The sequence below is a fragment of the Lagopus muta genome, chromosome 1, assembly GCF_023343835.1.
Source record: "Lagopus muta isolate bLagMut1 chromosome 1, bLagMut1 primary, whole genome shotgun sequence".
NCBI classification, from domain to species: Eukaryota; Metazoa; Chordata; class Aves; order Galliformes; family Phasianidae; genus Lagopus; species Lagopus muta.
The window spans coordinates 61,175,376-61,200,055 of NC_064433.1; the positions used below are offsets into that span (position 1 = coordinate 61,175,376).

The following is a 24,680-nucleotide window of genomic DNA, read 5'->3' on the forward strand; positions in this document are numbered from 1 at the left end:
CTTCGATAAGTCTAAAAGACAAACCTCCAAGAGACTGTCCCCAACCAGTGCCACAAGTAACTGGTGGCCGTTCTGCTCTCGCACCAGCGCTGCATTCTCTGATGCATACATGCACGTGAAGTCAAACATTGCCACATCTGGCTGCCCGTAGTGGTTGATGGCGAAGTCCAGTGACGGCAGCTGCTGATTAGTGGAAAAGTCAGCTGCTTCTCTGGCATAGTTTAGCAAAGCTTCCTGGTCCACGTTCTCCCGTGAGAGTAATAATTCCGTATCAGCATAATCCTGACAAAGAGAGGCAAGTAAAAGTGAGACAGCCAAATCCACAAGGTTGTATATATATATATATAAAAGTGGGCATGAAATTATATGCAAATCCACTGATAAAGGTCTGCCCTTTCATTCTTACATTCTAGCAATGTGTATAAGTTGGACAAAAAAATCTGTAAATACTACTGGCATTTCTGAGTGTGAAAAGGCAAAGAAACTTCTGAGCTTTTCACTTCACACAAAAGGAGCAAGACCTCAATCTTTTTGCATTCACTTACAGACAAACCACTTTTACATTTGCTTCTGTCAGAATTACACTCTGGTACACTCTGGTACACTTTCTTTACTCTGTCTTTTCATTATATAAGTGAAAAGGCCAAATAAGCCAACAAAAGTTATTTCTGCATACTCTTTCTTAGCATGCTCAAAACCCCCACATTGACAAGTTCAGATGGTGTAACATTCTTGTAACACTTCTAATGGCTGAAAATGCCTCAGAAGGGCATTAACTACAAATGTTTGTGTTCTGAAATATACCTGTATAATAACATAACGTGGTGCAAGAAGAGTGTTCTTTCAGTGTACTGAAAGCAAAATTTCCCCAAATCTTAAGATATAAAAGTTAATACCCACATGTCGTATTACGCCTTTATCCAGCAAGCTCTGTTTTTTGGCAGTCATGACAAAGTAGTGTGTATCATCCTTATAGTAGACGATGTTCTCTAAGTCAATACCTTGTGACAGAACAAAAGATAATGAAGGAACAAGCAACAAATCAGCTCTATTGAAAGAAAGTAAACTGAAACTATCTGGTTAGAACATCTTAAGAGAGAATGTCAGGCAGCCTCCTTCCACTCTTTCAATAAGTTTAAAATCTGTATCTTCGACAAAACCAGAAACAGAGCATTTCTTTTGAAAAACATATTTATCATCACACTAAGTTTTGTATTCAGATGTGGGATGCAGGAAACAAAACTCAGGATTCAGGCTTCTCTTGTGAATGGCTCAGATTTCCTGAAAATCCTTAGGGAAAGAAGTTCTGAGCAAAAATGACACACATCTGAATGATACACATCTGCTTTGTACGGACGTACAGAACAGCTGTAAAAATGAGGGAAGTTAGATTTCAAAGAGAGACCGAAATGACTGTCTTCCTTGCACACGGCTTTTGTTTACTGACTAAATATTGTGGTACCTGAGTTAGAGAAGTTGTAATAATGAGGACAAATAGCTTTAACTGGAAATCTGACAATTGCCGACATACCGGTGGCTTCTCGTAGATCCTGGAAGAACTTCTGGTTGAATATGAAAGCCACACCACTGATCTCTTCTACTTTGGCTTCAGCTGTGGTGTTACGATTGATGAAGTTTGCTGTGATAGCAATCGCCAGTTTACCACGGAACTCTTTTCGGCGAAACCCTACAGGAAAGATAAAGGAGCAACAGTGAAAAACAGAGCATAGCGTCAGAGAAGGCTCAGCACACCACAGACCAGTGCCCTCAAAAATACAGGAGGTTGGACCTGATGGATTATGAACTACTCCACCGAAAAAGCAAAAATTGCTTCATCTGAGAAAATAAATGTTCTTGTTTAGGAAAAAGGCTCCCCATTCTTTCTTATCTCTTTCCCTAAAACTGCAACTCGCATAACAAATAGTAAGAGAAAATTCTCTACTACACAGTTGTACATTCAATGCTTTCAGCTCCTACTCCCAAAATTGAGTTGCAACACTATGCAACTAAGGAAAAATTGTGGGAAAGACTTTTGTGCCAGTGGATAGGAAGAGGAAAAATGCATAGATTTCTACATGGACTTTTTATTTCCTAGTCAAACGTCTTGATTTTGATTGGGATTTTGAATGCCACTTTTGTTCGTATCTATTCTGATTTAAGAGTTAGTTGTATTTTAAAGTGAATTATGGACACATCATTACCTTCTAAAGTGTTCCTTCTGCCATCCCCTCCAATGATCACTTCAAATTCATACTCTGATACTGGATGGGTTTTTGGATGGACCAATGCACGCCAACCTATTCCTGTCAATAAAGTCCAGATTAATGACAACGTAAAACAGTGCACATAGTAAAACAGACATATAAAAACACTTTCTGCTGTCCATAAACCCTTTCTTACACAGTCAGTAAAGATATACCACAAGATAGCTATATTACTGACAGGGCTATTGCTGACTTTCATAAGCAATCTATGCATATCAAAGAATGCACTATAGTAGACAGAGAGAGCCCAAGTAAACCCTCCCGGATTATCTTCCAGGAACACTAAAACCTTTATTAGGTATTCAATTAACAGGATGCCAAAAGACAAGCAAGCCACCACTTCCCATAGCGATCAGACAAGAGGTTTCACAAAGATGCAAAAAGCATAACAAAGACCATTTGCTGGTACAAATATCCTCAGTAAACACAAATAAAGGAGTCATTTTAAAAAGGTATTTCTTAATTGTAATAAACAGGCTTAAATATGTTAGGAGACATTAGGAACTACTGTGTCTTGGATTATTTTTGCTAAGTACTTCAGGTGATTTTACTTGAAAGAAGTAAGCTTATAAAGAAGTCAAGCAAAAGTCCATTGAAGATAACTGCCATTAATGGAACATGAGAAAAGGAGGAGTCATAACATTAAGGAGCAAGAGTCTATGTATCTGACCATAACTTTCCCTTTCTCTACAACTCATTTCAACACTACTTGCTTTCATTTTCCTGATCCTCCGGAGGGTAAACAAGCCCTTGAAATTCCACATTGACATGGATTTCTATTCCCAAGATCAAGGCAACCTTCAAAAGGATAAGCTGGAGTTGACGGATACCTGAAAAAAAAACAATGACAAAAAATATAGCAGAAAAAGGAAAGAGCACAAGTACACACACACCTCCCTTCGACATTACTAATAAATTGATTTAAAGGCTAGTTGTTGCTTTCTTCTTCCCACTGTGTTCTCAGCACTTCACCCAGGCAGCACTGGTGGGTAATAACACGGCATAAGAAACTCCCATATAGCAGAAACTGCAGTCCTTCTCAAAGAAGGTAATTTATTTTAATGTGTCACTCTCAAAATCAGCAACAAGGGAAACAACTAGAATATGCACTGCAGGAGAGGAAGGGAAGAGAGCACAAGCAGGACTGTCTTTCTGTTACAGATGGTAACCAGCCATTTGATCACCTTGTAATACTGAGATGTACCTTAATGCTAACACTATTGGGTTAGGGAGGGAATATTAAGTTACTCATCCCCTCTTTCCACTTAAGTCAGTGTCGGTAACAGGTATGAAAGCGACTGTGTGCAAATCTGAAGGAATAATACTAATTTTAAGGAGGAAACCTCATTGCCATATTTCAGATATTGAAATGAAAAAATACTCCACCTAGAAACTACATTTCAACTGTGCTGAGACACAAAAGAAGACAATATAAAGTATTTGAAGAATAAAAATAAAGGGAAAACAGAAGAGAACAAGTTGCAAGACCGAAGTGATAAGGGCCTTTCTGTTTCTACCAGTCATTTTTCCTCAAAAAAGAGCAGCTTTCACATTGAATAAGAAGTTAAATCTTATCTACTATGATTGTGCCAATTTATACTTCCATTTACGCCCTGAGGTGAACACAGACTGATGGGCACTAGCGTGCTTGGAAAGTTTTTTGGGGGAAAAAAATAAATTGAAAAATGGCAATTTTTGCCCTCAGAAAGCAGAAGATAAAAAAGATAACAGGTACACTAAAAGATATATATTACATGTTTGATCATGCCATGGCACAATCTATTTCTTTCGTATCATACCATGCTGACACAAGAGGAGTGACAGGTGCAGGATGCATTTTCATGAGATGCTCCATGCCTCAGCCAGCTCACTCTTTTCAACAAGTGCTGCCATGACAAGCAGCAGCTGTACTTACTGATATGGTCTATGGATCCTGCACAGAATTTGCCATAAAACTTCTTGGCGCCAAGACCCCTCAGGTCATGTATGGTGAATGGCCACAAATGCAGAACGTTATTGCGGGAAAAGGCATCCCTCTTTTCTATGACCACCACCTTGGCTCCCAGGAATGACAGGTCGATGGCTGTACGAAGGCCACAGGGTCCAGCCCCAATTATCAGACACTGCAAAAGAACCAAACACAAAGTAACTGTACGATTCAAAGAGGAAAAGGGTATTTTTAACCCTTCTTTTAAGGGATTAAAACCATAGCATAATGCTTTCCAAGCTATATAAGCACCTGGAAAGCAGCAATATTTCTGAAGGTTTCTCTCTCCAGTTCCAACCATGTCTTTTCTGTTTTTAAGAAAAGGTGAAACAGCCTTTTCTTCTCATCTCCCAAAGCCTGAGTTTGCCTTTTTCAGAAAATCTTCAGGGACGCTGAAAATTCCTCATCAACACTGAGCAGCACAGCAATGGTTCAGGCAGATAAATGCAAAGTTTTTACACACGTGATCATTTAGATTAGCAGAGACAGCACTCTGACTTGTACCCATGCTGATGTTTCTAGTATTGAAGCAAAGGAATCTCCAAGGTAAGTAAATACAATGTAAAACTGAATTTTGTGTAATTAGACCTTTTTTTTTTTAATCAAAATACGTTTTCTTCACTTTAACCTTTTTCATATCAAAGGTATTTCATCTTCCTCCATCTTTCTCCACTCTATTCACAAACACTTTTAGAGGCTAATAAATGACTTGAGAAACACTTGCATATCCAGTGCTGGAAGTACTTCTGAAGAAACAAAGGAACACAGCAAGATATTTTATTTCAAGAATAAAAATCCAAGATACTCAACTGCTCACAGAAACTGAAGTCCACAGAGAAAACTGGCATGTATGTGTGTATTCACATTAATACAGTGCATAGTCCATTTTGTCATATCAATTTTGTACTGGTTTTCTATTGATTATGAACCAGACACACTGGATAAAGACTCGCCAATGTGGTGACTGTTTCTGCCACGTGAATATTTTCCAGATCCCTAAGTATCCTTACAGCTGGAAAACAAAGCTCCTTTAGAAATTCCTAACTATGCTAAAACTTCATCAGAACCTACCCTTCTAATTACACAGCCTATTCCAAAACAAAGCTCTTTGTTCTCTGATAGTCCCCATAAGCCAGTTTGTACAGTTCCCCACATTTTAAACTTGCTGTTCACTGGGTTACAGATTCTTCAAATGATGTGAAAATGCAAATACAAAGCCTGAATGATAAATAAAAGAGTACAGTTTGCAACAGTAAAGAGTTAACAACTAACATGCAAATGCTAAACAAGGCTACTGTATAAGATAACAACGCATATAAATCTGAGGGCAGAGATACAAGTCCAGAGAAAAGGGAAGGATAACAGCAGTTTATTTAGTAGCTTTGGGAACTGGAAGGCATAAATACAAAATGCTAGCCCAACCACTGAGGTATTAGCAGTGCAATTAAAAACCAGACTTACATTCTGAACAGGTGTCCAAGTTGTAATTTGTTAAAAAAGCGATAATCAATTAGGAACTACTGCATTCTTCCAATTCAATATTGTTTTCTTTGTGGTTAAGTGTAACTCTCAAACACCACTTAGTCTTTCATTTTTTAACCTTGTAAGAGAATGAGCCGAGTGTGTCCTATTTAAATAGGTAATTTAACTAGAGCTTTACATGTTCTGGATCTAAAATACAATACACAGCGAAGCAATTCACGACAAAGGTTGCCACCTTTTTTTATCTCTACAAAAATATTAAGCGGTTTTGTTATAAAACACAGCAAGCTTTCAGCACAATTAAAAACAGAAGAAAAGACCCTGTCCCCTTTTTTACCCCTAATGACTCTTCCAGTTTCAGATCTCCTGTAGAAACCTAAGTTGTGATATTTGCATGGGCGGCGATAAGCATGAAACCTTAATCATAGCCAAGTAACTGCCGTCCCTTCTTCCTTTGCTCCACCAGTGACTCCAAGCAACTGCTACAGCTCTGTGCACTGAAGCAATCTCACTCCTCACTATCATTTCTTGCTCAAGATCTAAGTTATATTCAGTTTCCAATAACAACACCACGGTAATGTAACATTAAATGCAAACAAATCCTGAGTTCTCCAGTTCTCAAGTGGAGAATTACCTTTCTGTTCTCTTTTGAGCTGCTCAAGCTAAATAAATAAAGGGGCTAATATAAATTTTCGGTAACTATTTACATTTGGACAAATCATCACATCCAAGTCTTGCTTTCATGAACTATACCCCCAACCATCTGAATTCCAGTTAACCTGGACACTGGCCATGTGCACCAAGTATCAGTTCTGGCTGGGACACTTCAGCCCAGCACGATTTTAAATAGAAAAGCAGCAATTAAACTCTAGAGAATGAGATCTTCATATGATTAAGCACAGAAGCTGAGTTTACTAAAGAAATGACTGACAGCAGTTTTAAGAATATGGGTAGAATTTTGATCTTTGTTTTAAATTGTCATTTCCACACACCCACCTTAATTTCTGTGTTGTATTTTTTGTTTAAATCAGTGTTTGCAAATTACATTAAAAATTAGGAATATAAAACTGAGTGAGATAGGGAACATCAAATCAGAAATGAATCAGTTCTCAAAAGGCCTCCACTTTGAATAGTTGTGTTTACCTCCTACAAATTACAAATTTAATGGCAGAAGCTGTTAGGGTCAGAAGCAAGTAGTTAACAGAAATATATGAAAAATATGAAAAATACACTTGAATATCATTTCTTTACATAAAAAAGCAACAAGGTTTGTAATTAGTGGCATACAAAAATCATTTATCATAACAAGTACATATTCTTTAAGATATACTAACAAAAAATAATTTTTGAAACAATTTCCTTTCCCCTCAGCTGGCTGATTTCAATACTCAAAATGACTCGAATCTCAAATCAACAGTACTGCATGTTCCTGGCTCGGGACATGGGTAAGCATGGAATTTATTTAACTTATCCACCCTTTTTAGTTGCATTTCAAAAGAGCATCTCACCAGCAGCTTCTCAGTAACACTGGCAAATAAGATTTCCCTCCTCTTCCTCTTTCCCTTCACTCTCCCTCCTTGCCACACATAAGAGAGCTGATATGCAGTATGCCCATTCCTTCCTTTGGTAGGACCCAGTTCAGTGTGAGTTCCATTGACCAACACTACCTATCTGCCTTACTGTTCTCATAGTTGATCTGCATCCCACCTGTTATCTATAATTGGATGTAACAATTATGAACATTTTGAGGAAAGCATTATTTTCACAAGACACAGAACAATACACCTTGACATTGAGTAATTATTATAGGTGTTACTGTAGCAATTACTTATAAATGTCACTATCTATACAAAAAATAGCAAGTAGGAAGTGAAACAATCAACGAAATAACATAACTTTCTAATATCTAGCTGAAAGTAAACCTGAGTCCATATATCTGAAATGACCCATTATATCCCAAATAGGATATATTTCCCTCTCAGTTCTCTTCTATAGGAACTAGTATTTAATTCTTCGTATTACTTCTTTCTGCAGAAAGGTTAATGTACAAGGGAAAGAGAAGCACCTACTGTCCTAAATGAAGGAGGGGAGAATCTTGTTCTAATTTTCTCATAGTCCATACTATCTTTCTTTATTTTTTGAAAGGAAAACTATATGATCACTTGAGAAAATAACTTATTCCATAAACATTTTGATGAATGACATAAATGTATTTCAGTAACAGAATAAATAAAAAAATAAAGCTCATACTGCAGAGTTCAACCAGGGCATACGTAGCACACAGATATCAGTTCACAACAAGACACATAAAATACAATGGAGAAGGTGAGTGAAAGCAGTAAACACCATACATATCAATCCTTTTAAATGAACTGGTATGAGTTTCCACAGCATTTGTATTTTAGTGGGTTGATTTTTATTTTTATTTTTTTTTATTCCCACAAATAAGTCTCTTACATAGGATCACTTTCCTTACCTTCGTGTTGGCGCATGCTTTCCCCTTCTTATAGTCCTTATGGCTGCCCCTTTTATCCAATTTGGCCCACAAGGCTTTGGCTTTCCAGTAATTTAGCTTGGACTTGAGTTTGTGATAGAAAGAACGGTAGTCCTTGGGCTTTAGTTCTAAGTAGTCACAGAGCTCCTGGAAAGCCTTGAGAGTCCCTTTGCACGTTGAAGCCTGGACAAATCTGTCGAAGAGAACGTGAGCCTGGTTCACCTTCTCGTTCTTACTCTCCTCCATGCTTCAAGCTCGGCAGCTGCCCTGCAGGGCAGCTGTTCTCTTCCAGTCTGCCAGATTTCCCAGCGTTGCTCTGCTGAGCCACTTTCACCTCTGGCTTACAAGCATTATTAACCTATAAAATAAAAAGAAAAAAAATGTAACTGAGTTTGCTCTTTTTTTTTCCCTTTCCAAAATTATCTCTGTGTCTGAGCTGAGGTCCAGATTCTCAGTAACGAATAAAGCAAGCATCAGTCCTAAATAAGTTAACTAAGCAATACCCCAGGCAGTCCTGCCGAGCTGACTGAAGCACAGCCTCTCCTCAGACACTGGGACACATCTTTTCTATCAGAGCACAAAATAGTTTAACCGAGCCATACAACCTGTGAGTTTGAAGGCCTGCCTCTGTGCCCTGCCATAACAAAAACGATGATGGTACTGCAGTGCTAGAATGAGGTTAAACTTTAGAGCAATCAAATGCTTAAGATGTCAAGACTGGAAAAAAATGCCGTCCTGTGCTGCATCAAGCAGTATAAATATCTCTTCACCTAGAGCCCATGGGGACATTTCCTGTATCAGTAAGCAAGTAGCCCAGGAGAGAAATGGGACTGTAGTACTATCCGTGTGGGGTTCTCAGGCTCCTTCCTCTGTGGTTTTCAACACTGTTTGATATGCAGATCCCCACATTTCAGGTGGTAGCTGGGATCCTTGGCAGATGAAATACGCTGACGAGAAGTCTGCTACTCTTAGTTGCTTTCCTGGGATCCCACAGAAGTACAGAATTGTTTAGAAGACAAACAACAATTTTCTTTAAAGAAAAGCTATTCCACTTTATATATATAATAAATCTTTCTTTCTTTTATACACATACACATATGAACGCGTACATACAAACAAGGTATAAACAATTACTCTAAGAAAGAATATCTGCTTATCTTCAGGTAGGACGGTAGCATGGGAACATATGCTGGAACTGTGGAAAGGAAAACAGTTTTGAGGTACATTTTCCTTTGTTTTTTTAGCAAAGGGCATTAAGGTAAAAAAGGAAGTATGTAGACTCGGATAAAAGCTTTTAGATTCGCACCAGCTCTTTTCCCGCTTCCAGCAGACAGGAAGCCAAGGCAAACATTACAGCTCATGTCTCTCTTCCCCTCCGCCAGGACAGCCCTACAGCAGTTTATGTGGGCACTCCTGCTTCCCAGCCAAGCATGGCATCTATTGCTTACATTTACAAATAGCAAGAGACCCAGAAACCCTTACATACATCCCTAAATTGTTTGGTATTAGAAATAAAATTCAAAGTTCCTGCAGAAGCCACAGCATAACGACAAGTCATACCACTCAGTGTATTTCTGACTTTATTAGGACAGCTGCTTAGAGGACTCAGCACAGACGAGGATGTTTTCCTACATAGCAGATGGACATTGATGTTGTCCAAGCAGTACTGCTCACTAAGCAGTATGGAATTAACTTCTTTTCTTACTTTTAATCTTAACTTCACTACCAAGTGCGCTTCAGGCTTGCACCTAAGGGGGACCACCATGCTTTGGTGCTTTAAGCCTGCATCTCCTGTTCCCAAGAATGCTATAAAGAGCCCTAAAAAATCTCCTCTTACGTTGAAGCAGCAATTTCAGTGCATCTGATAATGGAGAGGAAATAAAATACTTACAGTCTAAATCCATACACCACATTTACCAGCACAGTCCTTCAAGTATTCTGCTCATTTCCCCCACCCCTGACACTCTACCACCCAAAACCTCTACAGCAGCACTTCAGATGACTGATACAGCACTTCTTAAGAATAACCCTCAGAAACTGCACAGCCTAAATGCAGCTCAGTGCCAATTTAAGCCGGTTGGTCCACAGACCATTACTGATACACCCAGATGCAAGGACAGCCTAAGTCTCATTTCCTGCTCTTCCTCCTGTTGTGTTGTATTGAATCCTGTAGTATTTTCAAAAAAGGAGCAAATTGACACTGATTCTGCACCGTGCAGAGAGATCTGTGAATTAAAACCCAGCCTTCTGTCACCACAGGAACTCAGTGCTTTGTGTTCAAGGCTGGCCAAGTCAGGAGAGACCTGCAAAAGCAGGTCACATTGTGAAGCACAACCAGAGCAGCACATTAATTTTGCTGTTCTGCTTACATCCCATCTCACACTGGCTGTTAGGTAAGTTATGCCCACGGGTCAAATACAGAGGCTTCAGTCACTGTAATTAGTCACTCCTCAAAACTCTGCATTCTTGATGTATACACCCAAAGCCCTCAGAACCTGTGAGCAACATGTCAGAGAGCACGGAAATTACAGGAGGCAAAGCAAGGGCAGGCAGGAATTATTTGCCACGTTTCCAGGGTATTTGTGTGCCTTGCTGGCCCTGCTGCAAGTCTGCAGCATCCTGCATGTTTTGTCTCGAGGCAGCTGATTGCTGACTCAGAAGCTCTGCAAATCCCTTGGCTGAAGCGCTGGGAAAGAAAGACAAAGTCTGTGAAAAAAATGCATGCAAAAGCAGCGTTCATGTTGCTATTTACAATAATAGCAAGGGGTTGTTACTGACTCATGGCTGAAAGTACGCTCAGGATCTCTGCTCCTGCGCAGGATAAAAGAACCCAATGAAGAACAGAAACAAAGGATGAATAATTCCAGGTGGTGCTTCCTTCCCCTTCCTGCAGTCACCACAGGCACATGAATATTTTACCAAACACGTGCATGATAAAGAAAGATGCCTGCAAAACTCACCCCAACTTGTATCAAATGGAAGAAATAGGGAAGGATTTTGCAAGTGATGCACACTGCGATTTTGGTTATACAAATTCAAATTCCTGCAGTGCTGCAAATCCTATATCCCAAATACATACCTCCTGTACAGGAATCATCCTCCTACCATTTCCAATCCGGATTTCGTTAAAAGTGCTCACTCAACTAATGTTTTGGGCCTGGAAAAGTTTAATATTTTGGTATGGGAATGTATTTTCCAGCATTCTTCTACATTTTTTTTTTTCCAGCAGTAACTATTAATTCCATCTAAACTCACAGATTGTTCTTTCTGGCTCAAAACAGCATTTTGAGCAAATAAAACATTTGCCACTTCTGATGGAGAGATCTTTTGAGCACCATGCCAGTATTTTCCTACATTTTGATTATTTCACAGCTAGGCAGACAGTGCAGATGAACAAACTTCTGAGGGGCTAGTGATCAGTAAACTACAGTATTGTATGAAATCTAAATGACTGATAGCTCCAAGAGCCCAATTTCCATTGATTTCATCCTTTCCACAGTATTTCCAATTGCCCAGCAACATCCCCTGCCCCTGTCTCCCCTCTATGGCCCCTTACCTTCCGCCTAAGATTCAGTAAAGTGCTCTGGAAACTCTGAGATTAGTGTAGTACCACAGCCAGTACACACTTGCAACTTGGCTAGCAAAAGCCTAAGAACAGATTACTGCTAAGCTATGCTGCAGACAGTGGGGACACCTATTTTTGTCTCTCTCCCCTACCCAGCCACCAGTTTTCTTGTAGGAAATGAATTACCTTCAAGACTTTTACTCCCTGTCAAATCTGGATGAAATGGTTCAGAAGTTATTAAGGATGAACTGAAAAGCAGATGGACAAATGACTGAATCCTGTAAGCCTCCCCTCTGTAGGAAACCACACTAACAAAAGTCTTTATTCCAGCAAATGAAGGAGCTCTGCTTTCGTTTCCAGGATTTGATTTATTTATACTTTTGGCTAAAATCGAAGAAATGGTCTTTGCTACAGTGTGCTGATCACATTGTAAGTGATCCCAAATAACAAGAAGTGCAGGCTTAGGTTGGCTGTAAGGGCTGGGGAACAGATGGCAAAAAGAGGACAACTTTGACAAGAAAAGATAAAAAGCATTGGCAATTATTTTAGCTCCGTATCATGCAGACAAGAAATGGGAAAGCAGGAGGACAAAAGGGTGGGGCTGCCATTGTGTGCAGCTTCCCTTTTAGACCAGATGGAAAAAAGAAATGTCAGTACCACACACAGTCAAGTTTGAAGATGGTATTTAGATCTGCTCTCACTCATAACACTCAAGCAAATACAGCAGACAGTAAATGTTTGCTGTTTATGCATCCACCAAAACCAGGTTGGAGGAGCTTCTGCACACCATGTGGGGATGAATCCCATCTTTCTGCTTTCTAACTCCACCAAGCTAGAGCAAAAGTGGGAGAAAGAGGGACCAGATGTGAACTTGTTGCTAACACAAGAATCCATTCCTCATAAGACAATCAAAGTACATATACAAACAGGTCACGGGTTGTCACAGAGAAAGCTCAACTCAGTAATAATTTGAAAAGAAATTCAAATTATATCAAAGAACATGGAAACAAACACAGAGGCATCTACAGATATTTGGTTCCCAAATTGACATCAATGTACTGAATAAAAATATGTAGATTGTTCATTCTTAATCCTTTCTTAAGTGCCATAAAATGTTTACTGAGACATCAGAACTACAAAATATTTTATCTACATAAATTCAACGAATGTACTACTCTGCTGCTCTGTCATACACCGCTCTTTGATCAAATCACGGTCCCTATAGGAAGTGAACATCAGCATCCAAAAATGAGGCCAAATAACAGATCAGATGTCTTCTTTTCTTCCTTTGATAAAAAATAATGCCCCAGAATGTTCTACTTGGGATTTTCCTTCCCATGTTTGGGGAAAAGCTGCTTATCTTAAGCATTGGAAGCGTTATGTATTTGACCATTTTAGGCAGTTTCCTTGAATTATAAAGCAAAAACTCCACAGACAATAAAAGAAGAAAGAAAAAAGCATGATACCATAGAATAGGAAGAGGTAACTGCCCCCTTATTACATGGTAAAGGAATGATAGGCCATCTGGATGGCTGTCATACTGTACAACAAACTTCAAGAATGACTAGCTTAGAGTTCCTGAATATACCCATGACACAGCCACATACCAGGGAGACCCCTCATAGCACAAGTCTTCACATGGGGCCAACAGTAACCAATGCAGTATTCCTTCTCATCTAGAACCAATTTGTTAACTGCATGCTTGAGAAGCTGAGGACATCCAAGGCGTATCATGGAACTGTCACCATTCTGTAAAGAACTGCATTGTTACCCATAAATAAAATTTATTTCCCAAAAGAAGAGTTAATTACTTGTACCTAGAATCAAAACTGTGAGGACAAACTTTTTGGAATGTGTCTATTAGGGCGTATTATATGGGCAACTTTCCCTTTAAAAGCCTTCCAAAACCCCAAGACATCAGGCAGCAAAGGCTGCATTTGTTATCTGCATGGTGAAGTTCATGTGTATCCTACAAAGTCTATTAAGTTCTTCCTGGTACAGACGCTACCATGATAGCGCACTAAAGACATGCAGCTACACATCATCATCACTGTTCCATACACCATATGGCAACAAGGTGCTCAGTGACAAGCCTACTGCTCTGGGAGGAAGGCAGCACTCCCTTCCAAAACATTTCTTCACAATTACTTCTTGGTGCACCTGCTACAGCACAGTGCCAGCTTCTGCTTTCACCTCCTCCCAGATTTTACCACAGTAAATACTGGAGGATGCTAACCCTACCAAAGGACTCGCCCCCATCTCACAGTTTGCCACATCTTCCTTGCCTCAGAAACCTTAGGAACTAATCCTGTAAGTGCAACGCTTCCCTTTACAAGTCTCCCAAACTCCCAGATGCTCGACAGCAAAGGCTTCATTTGTTACCTGCATGGTGAAATTCATGCATCTCTCACAAACTCCAGGGAGAAAACAGGAGCCCTCAAAACACAGATCCTCGTGCTTCTGAAGTACAGGGAGCCCTCAGTGTACATACATGCCCATAAGACCATGCCTCACACCTGTAGGAAGTCAGACCATTGGTATTTTCTGATGAGCCATACATACATAACTTGTAAGTCAAGTATACAATCAGTTCTCACTAGGTGAGGGAGATCTTAGTGCTGGGCTGAAACACCTGGAGGCTTCTTACTCCACCTCTTACTAGGTAAGGAGGTTGGATGCCATTCCTTCATTTGAACCGCCTTGAAGCTGATCTTGATGTTACCTTCCAACATGGAAAATCATCCTGAAGTTAGTTCTATCTAGTTTGCAAGCTGGACTTTACTCCTGGAGTTCTTCAAATGCTATCTGAGGACAGCTCCAATATAAAAAAAAGCCCTGTAAGAAATGACTGGAATGACACTTTCACAATACTTTATGATTCCAAATTGAGAAAAAAGCCAAATCAGTTGGCTTAGCACAGCCAGACATAAAAGCTTTTGACATCATACAGGGTACAGATTTTCATCTTTCTAAGCCAACATGCTATGGCACAAGAAAAAAAAGGTTTTCACAAAAGCTGTACTGAAATCAGAGGAAAAAAAGCACTGTTCTGACCCAACTAGAAAGTTAAAGCAGAATGAAGACTGGAGGCTACACATGCACTGTAGAGACCTCTGCAGCCCAGCAATACAACTCCTCTGACATTTTCAGGTTCTGCCAGCACTCCGATCACCCCAAGCTATCCCATGGTGGAACAAACAAAGCCCAGATTTTAAAAAACATAAGAGATCTCACAAAAGAAACTAACTATCTAATAAAACTCACTTTTTTTCTTTTTTTTTAATTATATGAATGAAGGTCAGACCTGTCTGAATGTTTTACCAAAACAAGCTGCAACAATCACAAAAGATAATGTAGGAAAAAAATCAACGTGGACAAAAAGACAGATACATGTGATCTGCAAGCAACAAGAGGGAAAAAATTCCTGTCCTTTAAGGAGCTCATCAAATGTTTCATATGAAATCTAGAAAGCAAAAAAGCCTAACTTCTAATGCAGTACGTGCTTGCACTACAGAAGCTCATGCCTCCAATTACAAGCGCTTGTCTCCGCCCATGTGCTTCAGATCTTCCTTTCATCATCTAATTCTGCATACACAGGCAGGTAAAGGTTACTCATCACAAAGAAGCACGTGGTCCAATCTTGGCTGAACTTAACAAAGTCACCTTCATTTGGGTCACCAAGGGAGACATCTTAACATTCAGAAGCAAACTGAAATTCGTCATTTCTGTCAGCATTTATTCCAGTCAAAGCAGGTGGCTGCCTGCACTTCTAACTCCAAGGCTCCCTCCCCAGGGGTATGGTAAATACCAGACTCTCACAGTCCAAAGAACAAATATTCCAGTTACAGACCTTAAAAATGTACATGGAAAAGCAAGTTTCGTGTGTGCTGCTTCCAACTTTCAGCTATTATAGAAGTGGAAAAAAGGAAAGTGGTTTCTTGAACGGGGAGAAAGGAGATATAAAACAGGATTAAAAGATTCCTAATTCCAAACTATACACATACTCAACTAGCTAAGGCATCACAAATAAAGCATATTGCACAGGGCAGTTCAACTGGATATTTAATAGATCTATCTCGTGTTTCTGCAGAGGAATACTGTATATAGAAAGCAGATCTACTTAACATTTTTTGAGTTGTTTTTCTAAAGCAGACATTGCAAGACTATTTGGGGAGCCAAGAAACCTATATGAAGACATTAGAATAAAAAAGCCATAGAAAATTCTCCAACCCACAAACCACTTCATTTAGAGGCTGCTGAACTTTATAAACAAAACAAACCTCAATGCTTATTCTATGAAAAGCCCAGGAAGGGTTGGGACCATGCTATAACCCATGGGTGCAACCTTAGCCTTTATAATTGCTAGGTAAAATATACACAGAAAGCTCAGAAAACACCCAAGGAATTGGACCTCAAACCCAGACCCTGCCTCCTTTCGCTGACTGAATAGATCCAAGAGCAACACCTCAAGGGCTCAGCTGCAGAACAGGACCAGACTTCACTCACTGCATGCCTTCGCTTGTCACTTAGTGTTGGTCTATCCAGCACTCTCCATCGCAGACATACGTCTCTATCTGCCACTGCCCCCAGCACACACACTGCCAGCAAACCCAAGCTCCATCAGCCAGGCCAACTCCCTCTGCTTTCATTGCTGCCAAAGAAAATCACGCCGCACGATATCTTGTACCCTACTTATTAGCCCAGCTCAGGACATTCAGTTTTCCTCTTTCCTTAAAAGTTGTGCATGAAAATGCATGCTGTGTAGTCCCCCTACGTATCTAAACCAGAAATGGCAGTCAAGGAACTTGATCCAGAGAAGGTGAAGCAGGTTGCTTCTTGATACTCCACAGGCCACCACAAGTCTCTTTTGTCCTTACATGTTAATTAGTCATTAATATTAGACCATAATATACTGTTAAGCAATTTCACTTTATTTTGCAAAAGCAGAGTTACATACCTCAGCAAGAGCAAGACTGGCTGAAAAGAGTCTGAATGGGACGCAGAACAGGATTTGAAGGGAAGTAGGAAGAGACTCAATGATCTTTAGTGGGTCCCTTCCAACTCCGATATACTATGATTCTATGAACTGCTCCTAGCAGTTTCACTGCGGAGTTAACACCTGTATTCATGATGGAACTCACTTGTGCATGGGGCTTCTAGACAACAAAGAAGATACTGAATATCTTCAATGAACACAGTGATAAATCCCAATTCATTAGACCACGGGAAGAAAAGAGAAACACACATAAATCCCATTGCTTTTATTTCAAAAATGAGATCCTTCCACCGAGCTCTCATTTACAGGTCCCACAAACATCTTCTATCACATCTCCTGAGCTGAATTCTTATAGATAAAAAAAAAAACACCCTCTACCAAACCCTTTCCTCAAGGCATTTCATTTCTGTACTTATAGCTTGGAGTTCTTGATTTGAGAGTACCTTAGAATGAGTTAAAGATACTTTTCTTGACAACCCTAGTCATGTAAATCTTTCCCCTTCTAAAGGTAACAACAGCCAACCCTTTGCACTCTGGTACACACCACCACCTCTAATCACAACAGTAAATATTAGATTATTAATAAAATCAACACAAACTCCAACCCCTAGCAGCTAATAAATTTCACTGCAAGACTGTCAAGCAACAACTGATCAAATCAAATGCCCCATTACACAATCCTGGGTCTAACCCATCATTCATTTTCTTCACAGGTAACAGGAAAGCTTTTACCAGGAGACAGGAAAAGTTGTAAGCAAAAACTTAACTGGCATTTTGGCTGCTCTATCACAAATAGGCAGAATCAAGAAGTTACATTTTCTCACGCTACAAAACATACCAAAACTTCCACAGGTAATCCCGATTATAGGTGGAGTTCAGAGTATAGCAAAAGCAAAACTCAGAGTGTTGAGCCTTCTGTTCTTGACATAAGTTAGCTCCATTTGTACATACTGTTACATAGCTTAAAAATAGTAACCACGCAGTATGTTCCCCACTTGGCTGGACATTTGACTCTCAGTAAATGCTGAACCAGTTTCAATTGGCCAGATAACGATTCCCCTCAAGCCCCCAAACGCACAAGAGATGCCTCTCTCAGCAAACACAGTGCCAAGCTCAATGCCTAGAGCAAATGAAAATCTGTTAGGAAATCAGTTACAGAGGAAAGAGGTGGAGGCGGTTTTGTGATTTGCTCTCCTCTCCCTGAGGCTTTGGCAAGCAGAGTTTCTGAAATAAGATGGCACTCATCATTTCCAGAGGCAAACATTACCAGTCTGCTCAAATACAGCTGCACTGGTGGGGACATGAAAAGACTTGGTATGAATTAGTCAGAGATTTAATCCAATCTAAGTGTAAGGATGCCATTCAGCAGAATTTGTTCCTAGCAGTGAGCACACATAAAAGCTTCTCTTTGCCTTTCATCCTCAAGGACTTTCTATCTAGTCTTTTTTAATTCCATCCTTCTTTGGATGAAGGCCATTCCTCTGCAAGGGTATCTGGGGGTCTGAGGCAGATATCCTTAGCTGAACTTCCCAGCTATCCTGCAGAGATAGGTGAGGGCATAAGCATCCATTTCACTTACTGCAGTTCTGAGAGATCCCATCAAGGGAGCTACAGTGCCTTTTTGTGCAAGACATCTACACACATCACTTTACCAGCCCACCATTACAGGTCACAGTGAAATATCTGCAGTTGAACAATTTCTGTCCAGTGTGCTCTGACAGCCCCTAGGCCCTGTGCTTTACCACTGTGCTCTCTGCAGGCTGGAATTTGTCTTACGGGGAATTCCAGGATCTTCACTGACAGACAATTCAATTCTGGACTTTGGGCTCGTGCTGAAGAATTTCTATAATTCCTCATTTTGTAATATGAACCTCCATCTGGTATTTGAGCACCAGCCAGACCGGTCTTTTTTCAAAATGCTTTTAAATGCAGCAAGAAAGGGCACAAGAGACCGAAGGCAACAGTGATGACTCTTTCAGGAAGAAACACCAAGAAGTTGCTGCCAACTTAGGTAGTAACTTCAGAATCAGAAAGTACATTTAAGAAGAAAAAAACTGAAATTAAGAAATACTTCCTTCACGGTTTTTTTTCAGCTGCTGCCTTCAGCTGCTGACTGATAGCACAGCACAGCTCTGCAAACATGGGGAGACCAGCAGCTGTGGCAGGATGTCAGTGTGAAGCAGCTTCTTTCATGGAAGCCTGCTCAGCACTCCTATACAACCTTCCACATGGTTACTAAAAGGTCCATTCCAGATAGAGCAGCCTGAGGCTTTCAACATTCGGAAACCCCTCTCTCTACAGTTGCTCACCAGTAGTAAACAATTCAGTATATGTATATTCACCATTAGTTACACCGCTATCAAGAAGGGCAGCTTTTGTCCAACGTGAAGACTGAAGTAATGTAAAGAATTTATTCCTAATTAGATTGGAAACCACCACTGCAATTTGAATCACAGAATCATTAGGGTTAGAAAGGCCTCTAAGATCATCCAGTCTAACCACCAACCCAATCACCACCATGCCCACTAACCATGTCCCTCAGTGCCACGTTTGCACAGTGCCTGAGCACCTCCAGGGTCAGTGACACCACCACCTGCCTGGGCAGCCTGTTCCAGTGCACCACTGCTCTTTTGAAGAATAAATTTTCCCTAATGTCCAATCTGAACTTCTCCTAGTGCAACCTGGGCCCATTCACTATTATCTGACAGAAGAGGCAGACCCTCACCTCGCTACAGCCCCCTTTCAGGTTGTTGTAGAGAGCATTTGATAACATGACTATTTCTCATATCTACTGTAAGGGAAGAAAGATGCCAGGGAAGCTCAACAGTTTTAGGCAAATGGAAGGGTTCAGCATCTGAGCCAGAATCAAAGTCCTTGGGCAATACACCCCTTCACCAGATCAGTACAGTATGGCTGGTGTGGTCTCAAATCCAGTGGCCATCTGTCTCTGGAAACGCTCCTGCACCCTGTCCCAAGCCACATACTTTCACCCCTTTTCTTGCCCTCACACTGGTGATTCTCTGTCCTTGGGGCGACCCAGAGCACAAGGTAGGTCTGCAGAAAAAAAAACCAAAATTATTAGTTCTAAACCAGCATATTGAAGGATCAAATGAGCCCAAATCCCATTGGGAAAGAGAGGACGTGGTAGTTGTCATTATAGAGAAAGAGAAACATCCCTCATATCATGATATCCTTGATATTTATATGCTCCCAGTCTCCCGTATCTCTCCCCATGTATACAGCTGTTTGTGTCCCAGACAGGACTGTGCAGTAATTGGGTTTGAGGTGGGAGAGTTTAGGTTTTTTTGCTATTTCTTTTTGCAAGGAGATGCACGTAATGTGATGAAGGACTATTGCTGTAATTTGGCCAGGTAGGTTCTCTAATATTAGGTTCTCATATTAGGATGAACATTGCATGGTTTTGCCCCTTTCCTGATATTTCATTAATTTTATTTGTACATTCTAGTTTTCTACAGAATATACAGTTAAAAATGAAGTTAGTCCCAAAAAAGGGCCATCACATCCCCATTTGCTAAAAAACATGAACACTGCCTATCCCCCCCACCCTAGCTCCTTCCTCCTCCAACTACAATTTGCTCCTTTTTGTTCCAGAGGCAGATGCTCTGATATGGCACAGTTTTCAGGCAGAGCACCACTCCTTTTCCCAGCTGAACAGCATCAAGGATAAGCAGTCTTTCATGTATAGGGCCTTCAGTTTTATGTTATGCAAGTATGATGCATTCAGTGGAATACACAATGCCCCAGTACAGGCTATTAATGTTTCACAGTGCATTTGTTAGCGATGAGAGCAGAGCCACATTCACCTCTAAGCGAGCTTTTTGGGGGATTCAAGACGTGGGAAATCAGCTAACCTCGGGTCCTAACTACAGAACAAGTAGAAACACTCCCAGGGCCATCAAACACCATCTGGACAAAGTGGAAAAGAAGCAAGTATGATATTTGGCTGCAGCACACTTTCCAAAGGAAGTGTAATGTTAACTTCACTGGTTAGGAGACTGATAAAAAGGCTCAACTGAAAGTGCACGCAGTTCTTTCTCACAAAGAGGTACAGGAGGAGCATTCAGCTCATCAAGCTAACAACAATGGTGTGGCCCACATCTTTCAATTTTCCCTGCTTCCCGCCCCTTTTCTGTCATCGTTAAAATGAGTGTAAGGATTCAAGCTGCAACATAATGCTTGAAACCAAAGAGATGAGGTTCTAGAGCACCCTCCCATGAGAAAGGAGCAATACAACAAAAGACTTCATTTGTTAATAGCATGCAGGTTTCTGAGACTGGAAAGAAACACATCACAAACCAGTAACTCGATTTTAGTGTACATACACAGACGTGACAGTATATGCACAATTAATGTCCCAACTCAGAATCAAGTAATCTAAACCATGATCACAAACATTACTGAAGGTTTATAATGCTGTGTAAAATTATCAGCTTTCAAGGCCTTCAGGTTCATGAAGATGAATTTTCTCTGTAGAGGTAGCTGATCTTGTAGCCATTTCTGTAACTGTCTGTCCTCTAACTGACGTATGTGTTGTGTGGGGTGTGAAGAAGGAGGAGGGTAGTGATCCTCATATATTTGAAACTTCATTTGCTTGCCAGGATGGAAGAAATATTACATCTTCCCCTATTTTAAAATATAACAGCTTTAAAAGCTGAAGAACAGAATGGACTTTAGGGAATTTTGCTTGTGTGTAGGGCTGAAAGAAACAATGTCATTAACAAAGTTACTGGGAAAAACAGGAAATTGATTCATTAAAATTGTTATTATTATTAAGAAAAATGCTTTTGGTAGTTCACAAGTGTGCAGCAGCAATATACTAAAAACTGCTGGCACAATTATTCTGCATGTTGACTTTGGAAAATAAAATTTGAGTGTTGTTTCCCCCAAATGCACAGAGACACTATGCAAAGAAAAGCTACAGGCCATTTATGCCACATCTGTGTTTGTTCCTGCAGCTAATAAAGGAATGTAAGATGACTACAAGCTATACAAGTAAAATGAATTCACCACATTATATCAGGGAGTTTAAAGGATAAGTACTGCTCCATTGCTCCAAGCATGTACTACAGAGCCCAGTAATTCATAATCTCAAAAGAGAAGTTATTCAACGTGTGTTTGACTTGCTCTTAAAAATACTTAAGATACACTAACAGTATAGATAATTCAGGATTGCTCCAACCTGGCCCTGAGCAAGCTTGATTTTTCCTTTTCCATATATGCCACATAGCAGTGACTTCATTTCCATTAGTCTCCTGGTTACTCAGTGGATGTGACAAAAATGTAGCCATTAAGTAAATCAGTAGGATCTCCTAAATTTACCAGAAAGATCAGTGTTTACATGTCTTTATAAATCCAGTCCAGAGGTGATGGCACATTTATAAGCGCTTATAAATTATAGATTGAGACATGCTAATATCTTAGAGAAACAGAACAAAAAAGCAGCAAGCTTATAGCATCCAGCTGTAAGAAACGTGGAACTGAACTGCATCCCTGACAAACATAACACGGTAGTGTTCACTGAATGGCAAAGGAGGTCCCTTCTGTAGTTTGAGTCCCCACTTGTTAATAGTGCTTCTGGGTGCCCCTCTGTCCATTATATTCACTGCCTTTGGAGAAAGCATGCTGCTAGCACAAAGTATGGAGTTTGCCTCTATAAAGATTATGCCGTGTAACCCTAAGGTTATTCAACATTTAGTATTTCAGTAATTCACAAGACACACTGTAGAGAATGCTAGTGGTATCCACATGCTTCTGTAGTATTTGACCCAGAACACCCCATGTGTGTATGTTGGGATCCAGGCATTAGACTCCCATGTAGCTCCACTCCAGAGTACATGGCAATTCGCTTGCAGGACAGAGCCATTTAATAATTACACCACACTTCATTAACATCATATAAAGTAAATTAAGAGCAGAGTGAGGCCTAATCAAAATGGCCAAGATAGGTACCTTGCTATTCAATGATGCTCTCCCAAGAGGGATACAAAACAGTGCCAGAATCTGTGAGAGAAGCTGACCATACTACATTACAGTTACTTGCTGCAAGGTAAAGATGGATGGAAACATCTGCAAACAAACTCAATCTATTCTCTGTTTTGTCTGTTTTCCCCTCCCACCTAATCACTAAAAAAAAAAAAAAAAAAAATCACATACCAACCTGCACCCATAATCACTACAGTCCGATCATGGGTCAGTCCAACAAATTCCAGGTGTAAATAAATCTCCCCAAACTCAGCAAGCCTTGAGGACAGACAACAGCAACAAGTGAACAAAACCCATCTCTCTTTCACATAAAAAATAAACAAATCAGATGCTATCTGGCCGGAGCATCCAGGCAGGATGGATCACTCTCAAAACTCTCCTACAGACAGGATTCAGCAAGTAAACTTTCAGCATGCTCTTTTGGCTTCTTCCACTGAATGCAAGTTGAAATCCACTCATGGAAAAACAGCACACGGGCATGAAAATTCTTCTGTTCCAATTAGGCTACACTCAAGAAGAGTCAGTACTCAGAGTTGACCCTGGCAGTATGTGACTGGAGGCCTGCCACGCCAATAGCTTCTCCAGACCAGTACATTTGGCTGCAGAAGAAATAAGGATATTTTGGAAAGGGGAAGTTTTCATGTTTCCTTTCTCTTCTACATTAAGTACGTTGTTGTGGATGTTGATAAAGGCAGTGCACCAATCCGCCCTGTTTAAAACTCTTGTTTTAGAAGTGGGTCAAATTAAAAATTTGGGAGTCTAATAGCCACAGAATAGTAGAGGTTGGAAAGAGATTCCTTGGTGCAATCCCACTGCTCAAAGCAGTCAGCTGAAGCAGGTTACTCAGGGCTGCACTCAGCCAGGTTTTGAGTATCTCCAAGGACAGAGACATGGGGAACACTTTAAACCTAATGGAATATCCCTTACAGACAGATCTGCATATTTAACCTCCAGGCAGATTATTTTTTATGTAACAGGAGAGCAATTGTAGCGAAGAAATGCTCAAGTCTCGGCAGATATCACCCTAAAAGGTGAAGCCAAGAGAGCAAAAAGCAGCAAGTCATTTTTTCCCCTATATTCACGAAACTCATAAACTCTTCAGATTTCCTTCTCGCCTTGAAACAAAGTGTAATGTTCATTCCCAGGCCTCATGGAACATTAAACAAGAGAGCTTAACCTATGAAGATAACACAGAACTACTGTCTAGTTTTTGGGATTTGTAGCTGTGAATTTCATCTCACACACTACTTTCTAAACAAAGGTAAAACTAAGCCCGCAGGCTCAACTAAGCTACCCTCTCTTCAAACACAGTTCTTGCTGGTCAAGTTTGAAGACATCTGAATTGGCAGCATACAAACTCTAGCAAAATCAGAAAAATAGCACTGTCAAGACTACTGAGTCTATCATGTTGCTCCAGATGTTGACGTAGAACATGGAGCTTCTTAAGGGCTGCAGTATGAAAGAGACACCTAATGACATCAGAATGGATTATTTGCAACCACTGGTTTAAAAATACATTTCCAAGAGTAGAGTACAATTCCTGGCAGTGGGGCAGTAGGGAATAGCTGTTCAATTGGCAACCAAACCACAAGGTTTTAAATAGAGAGTTCAAAGGCAGAGATTATTCCCTTATCCTGTGCTGTCAGTGCTAAAAGCTGTGAGGAAATGTAATACTGATATAGAGTTGGGAAGCAAAAATGTTTACCTTTAAGTTCTTTTAAGTTTGTCTTCACAAAGCCGTACCTTGGATTACTTGTAATGTGCAAAGACAGCTTAAAACACAGGAGACATATACAATACAGTCAAAGATCTATCATTCCATTTCAGCGCAATAAAACTTTGGCTCTTGCAGGGTTGTCATTTTAGTTTTGCTATATGACAAATGCATT

General features: G+C 40.2%; 1 protein-coding gene across 5 annotated transcripts in view; it reads right to left on the reverse strand.

Annotated features, from left to right (window-relative positions):
- The window catches only part of MICAL3 (microtubule associated monooxygenase, calponin and LIM domain containing 3), a 140,372-nt gene that overhangs the window by 94,189 nt on the left and 21,503 nt on the right, over nt 1–24,680 (reverse strand). For 3 of the 5 annotated variants that reach the window (XM_048934196.1, XM_048934197.1, XM_048934192.1), the window contains exons 2-8: nt 8,210–8,585; nt 4,180–4,387; nt 2,978–3,094; nt 2,202–2,303; nt 1,532–1,687; nt 901–1,001; nt 25–282 (exon numbers count right to left, since the gene is read on the reverse strand). In XM_048934196.1, coding sequence (XP_048790153.1) covers nt 25–282; nt 901–1,001; nt 1,532–1,687; nt 2,202–2,303; nt 2,978–3,094; nt 4,180–4,387; nt 8,210–8,473 — 1,206 coding nt within the window. In that variant the 5' untranslated portion in view covers nt 8,474–8,585. Of the gene's footprint in view, nt 1–24; nt 283–900; nt 1,002–1,531; nt 1,688–2,201; nt 2,304–2,977; nt 3,095–4,179; nt 4,388–8,209; nt 8,586–14,174; nt 14,272–17,626; nt 18,309–24,680 lie in introns of those variants that run through there. The other 2 variants (XM_048934193.1, XM_048934195.1) reach the window with 2 other exon arrangements.